This window comes from Quercus suber, unplaced genomic scaffold (assembly GCF_002906115.3).
Source record: "Quercus suber isolate HL8 unplaced genomic scaffold, Cork oak 2.0 scaffold_73, whole genome shotgun sequence".
NCBI lineage: Eukaryota > Viridiplantae > Streptophyta > Magnoliopsida > Fagales > Fagaceae > Quercus > Quercus suber.
In genome coordinates this window covers 127,190-132,036 of record NW_027069538.1, presented here as the reverse complement: position 1 = coordinate 132,036, position 4,847 = coordinate 127,190, and the positions used below count along the sequence as shown (strand labels likewise).

At 35.0% G+C, this 4,847-nt stretch overlaps 1 protein-coding gene across 1 annotated transcript; it reads right to left on the bottom strand.

Annotated features, from left to right (window-relative positions):
• Positions 1–630: 630 nt before the first annotated feature.
• On the bottom strand, positions 631–3,050 carry LOC136067447 (uncharacterized). The gene is made up of 2 exons (XM_065773345.1): positions 2,615–3,050; positions 631–2,285 (listed from the first exon to the last, which is right to left on the bottom strand). Exons 1-2 carry the CDS (start codon positions 3,048–3,050, stop codon positions 631–633), a joined length of 2,091 nt encoding a protein of 696 aa, XP_065629417.1.
• Positions 3,051–4,847: the final 1,797 nt, after the last annotated feature.

Sequence of the window (4,847 nt, the reverse complement as noted above, 5' to 3'; positions counted from 1 at the left end):
ATGCAAGTTTCTTCCAAAGCTTAACAACGAAATCTACGCTACAAGAAATTCCACCTATAAGGAAAGATTTGCTAGCTTACAGAATTTGGTACTTATTATGGTGAGTTGAAGAGTCATGAGCTCAGGGGCGTAGCCAGGAATAAATACATGGGGGGGCCGGGTTGTAACATAAATGTACTAAATATAATTCTTAAGTCTATTGGATACAAAATTATCAACTTTCATATATCATCATATACTTGAACATGTTAGGAATTCAACTGAAATTCCAAACCTGTGAGAAACAAAAAAATAGAGAAAACAAAATGCCAAAAGAAAAACAATCACACGCACAAGACAGTATTTACGTGGTTCGGCAATTTGCCTACGTCCACGGTGTTGCAGGGTTTTCACTATTATCAAAAAAAATTACAATGTGTGGCTACAGTGTTTTTCTTTCTCAAAAACAACAACAAGACAAAACCATAATCACCAAGAAAAAGGCTTTTATATCCTGCGCACAGAATTCACAATGGGCTACAAAACGGGCCAAAAAAATTTTGTCTGCCCAAGCCTCCGCTTCATGGACTAAGCCTCAGTAAATCTCTCATTAAAAACCACACAACATTATTCAAGTCAGGTCGGATCAAATCATGCCTGACGACGATTTTTCATGGAATAAAATTCTTCCATTATCATCTCCATAGTGAAATTCCCTGCAATTTCCTTCTCTATATAAACTATCATATTATCTGCCAAAAACTCATCCTCCATTCTATTGCGAAGTCTTGTTTTTAACAACTTCATAGCTGAGAAAGCTCGTTCTGTAGTTGCAGTAGAAACTGGAAGGGTCAACACAAGACGAATAAGTCTATCAATTAAAAAATAAACATTAGACTTTCCTGAAATTTTTAATCCCCTACATAGCTCGGAAATTGTACTCATATTCTGAAAATCTTGATGTTTTATCACATCAAGCTCATAATGTTGCAATTGAGACTCCAAAAGTTCTTGTTCATGTTCAGTAAAATCTTGAGGATAATATTTCTTAACTAAATTGCATATGTGAACAATTTTGAATAATCTAAAAGCATCCTTGGGATTTAAAGCTGAACTGAGAATGACAAGTTCCGTTGTTAGCTCACAAAATCTACTTTTCAATTCTTGCAATTGAAAGTCTATTGCAACTGTAAATATGCAAATTTTAAAATGATGTTCCATTGTTACATCTTCATCTTGACGACGATATCTACCTCGACCTTTAGTGTAACGAGCATTCATATCAGGAATATCAATTTCATGTTGCTCACAAAATGCTATAACACTAGCAAGTAAAGGCTCCCATCCATCATCTCTCAACTTTTGAATAAGTGATTTTGTAGTTGAAACTAAATGCATGGCATTTAAAAGGTCTTGAGAACGTTGTTGCAAAGCTTGACAAAGAACATTAGTAATTCCCATTATCTCTTTCATCAAATGCAAGATTAAAATAAATTCAAATGATGTTAATACCTGATAAGCTCCCTCGGCATCACCGCGTTGTTTATAGTTAGCCCCTTCCTCAGAGATAGTGTTGATAACTTTGCAAGTAGCATCAAACATGTTAATCAAACTACAAATAGATTGAAAATGAGATCCCCACCTAGTATCTCCAGCTCGTTGCAAAGTACCAATCTGGTTTGCACCTCTTCCAGTCTCAATTTCATTAGAAGCAATCATATTTTCAACTTGTTCTGCTTGAGCATGTTGCAATTCATCATTACGCTTACTAGAACCAACAACAATATTGATAATATTAACCAAATGATCAAAGAACTGATGAACATCTTTTACTTCTCTAGATGCTGTAACTAGAGCTAATTGCAACCTATGAGCCATACAGTGTACATAATAAGCATATGGGCACTCTTTAAGAAAAAGAGCTTGTAATCCATTCCATTCACCACGCATGTTACTAGCCCCATCATATCCTTGACCTCGAATATTTTCAATGTGGAGGTTGTAATGAGAAAGGACAGCACATATCTCATTCTTTAAAGTCAATGCAGTAGTGTCTCTAACATGCACAACATGAAAGAAACGCTCTTTAATGAAACCTTCTTTATCAACAAACCTCAAAATGATGGCCATTTGCTCTCTCTTCGACTCATCCCGAGCTTCATCAACAAGAATGCAAAATTTTGCATCCCCAATTTCTTCACGAATAGCATTTCGCACATTACTAGCAAGAATATGCAAAATCTCCTTTTGAATTGTGGGTGATGTATATTTGGCATTTCCTGGTGCATTTTCTAAGACAACACTAGCTACTTTGTCATTGAAAGTTGATGTGAATTTTATCAATTCAATAAAATTACCTCTATTTTTTGAATCAAGGCTTTCATCATGACCTCTAAAAGCACAAGCTTGGAATGCTAGTCATCGAGCACACCCTACTGAGGTTTTGAGCCGCAACCGATTATTCTCTAATTCTTTTGACGTTTGTTTCTCAATCAGCTTGTCAATATGCTGTGAATGATTTTTAAATCGTCGCAACATTTCATAGCAATTTTATGTGGGGAGTTTGGTTCTTTCCCTTCATGACGAATTAAAGGACAATTCATTCCATCTTTCACCTTTTTCCAATTATTAAAACCTCGTGAAATGAATACATCTGATCCGGGACAACCTATTGGTTTCTTACTAAAAAGGTAGCAAGGTAGACAATATATCGCATCCATTGAAGGTGAGTATTCCAACCAATTCCTATGTGAATCAAACCATGAAGGTTGAAATCGACGATGATGAGTATCATCATTGTATGGATAGTCTAAATTTTCAGGTTGACATGGACCTTCTTTGAGATAAGCTCGTCGGATTTCATCTTGTTGGTTGATAGGAAATTCACATATTTGTTTACGTGATCCTGGATCACGATCTATCTCTTCAAATTGAAGTTTTGGACATTTGGAGGGGTGTTCATCAGGTATTGAAGTATTAAGATTTATTTCTACAGCCACAGGTGTCCTAATTTCTGAACTGCTAGCATCTTTTTTCTTAAAGAATGCATCAATTGTTTTTCGTTTGCTCATAATTCTTTTAGATTTAAGAATATGACTCAAAAATTAACCTGAAAAAATTTTTTTAAAAAAAATTTTAATTAGAAATTTTTACTTAGTTATATGAATGTTATTCATACTCAAGAAAAAACAAAATTTTCACTATAATTTAAACAGTCAGCCTATTTTTAATACAACTTTAATTAATAATAACCCCTAAAAAAACAAAAATGATTTAATTAATTTGTCTTTTATGAATGATTTAATTAATTTGTCTTTTATAAAATTAATTCTATACATTAATTACACGCTCTTAATCAAACTTATATTCACGGGATAAGAAAATAAAAGAAAATTCTATTATTCTAGCCATACTATTTTTTATTTTTATGGGTTAAAAATTTCATAGTTTATTTTTGTTATAAATAAGTACTTTATTTTTCTTTTTTAAGAGGACATTTGGGCACTAATATTTTTTCAGAGAATCAATTTAAAATTTTGCAATAAGGTGGCTTTGCGCCTGTTCCCTTTCTCTTTTCAATCTATGTACATATTCTTTTGAAACATCTTATTTTATTTGTTGGTGTTTTGGTTACTTTATAAACAAAAATAATAATATTCACCAAATACCAACACTGAGTCACTAACCAACAAAAAAAAAAAAAAAAAAAAAGAAAGATAAAGCCACATTTAAAAAGACAAAAACAGCTTAACAAAAAGAAAAAAAAACAAAAAAAAAAAAAGAAAAAAAAAAGACAAAAACAGGAAAAGAGAGTCAACCGGATAAGATAAAAGCCACATTTAAAAAGACAAAAACAGCTTAACAAAAAAAAAAAAAAAAAAAGACAAAAAAAGACAAAAACAGGAAAAGAGAGTCAACCGGATAAGATAAAAGCCACATTTAAAAAGATAAAAAATGGAAAAAAACAAAACCCAGCCATTCAGCCAATGAGAGAGTCACAGTTCAAAAGAGAGAGAGAGGGACTTACCGAGATGTGGATCAGCTATTAAAGACAAAAAATAAAGAGCCTCCTTCACCTTCAGCCTTCATAAAATTCATTTCATTTTTTTCGTTAAGTGAGAGTGAGATAAAGAGAGAGTTAGAGAGACTGAGATGAGAGAGAATCAGAGAGAAACCTTAAGGGCCGGACCGCCGGAGCGGAGGGAGCAACTGCCAACGACGACGACTCGAAGACTTGATGAGGCGATCTGTTGGAGCGGAGGGATCTTCGATGACTCGATGAGGCGAGGCGATTTGCCGGAGCGAAGGGATCTCCGATGACTCGATGAGGCGATCTGCCGAGGAGGGATCTCCGATGACTCGATGAGGCAATCTGCGATGAGGCGATCTGCGATCTGCGACAAGGGGCGACCAGGCGAGCACGACGACGACGACGAGCGAGCCGCGGGGACGTGACCGTGGGTTACTGGGTTTGGTTTGCTGGAGTTTGTGTGTGGTTTGCTGGAGTTGATGTGCTTTAGTATTAGGGTTTGATTTCTCTGCCTCTGCCAGACTGCCAGCGACGTGATGGGTTTCAACTCTCTGTCAGCGATGTGATGGGTTCGTTTCTGATTTTTTGTATATTTTTTTTTTTTCGGTTGAGAATCTGTGGGCTTGCCATGAGCGAGCTTGGGCTCGCCGTGGGCTTGGCTCGCCGTGGGCTCTGTTACCATTTTTTTTTTTTTTTTTTTCAGATTTTAGTTCAAATTTTTTATGGGGTTTTTTTTTTTTTTTTTTTTTTGCTTGAAAGTAGAACAGAGATATATATATATATATATATATATTTTTAATTTGAGGTGTTCCTAATTTTTGATTGAAGGCTGGGAAAA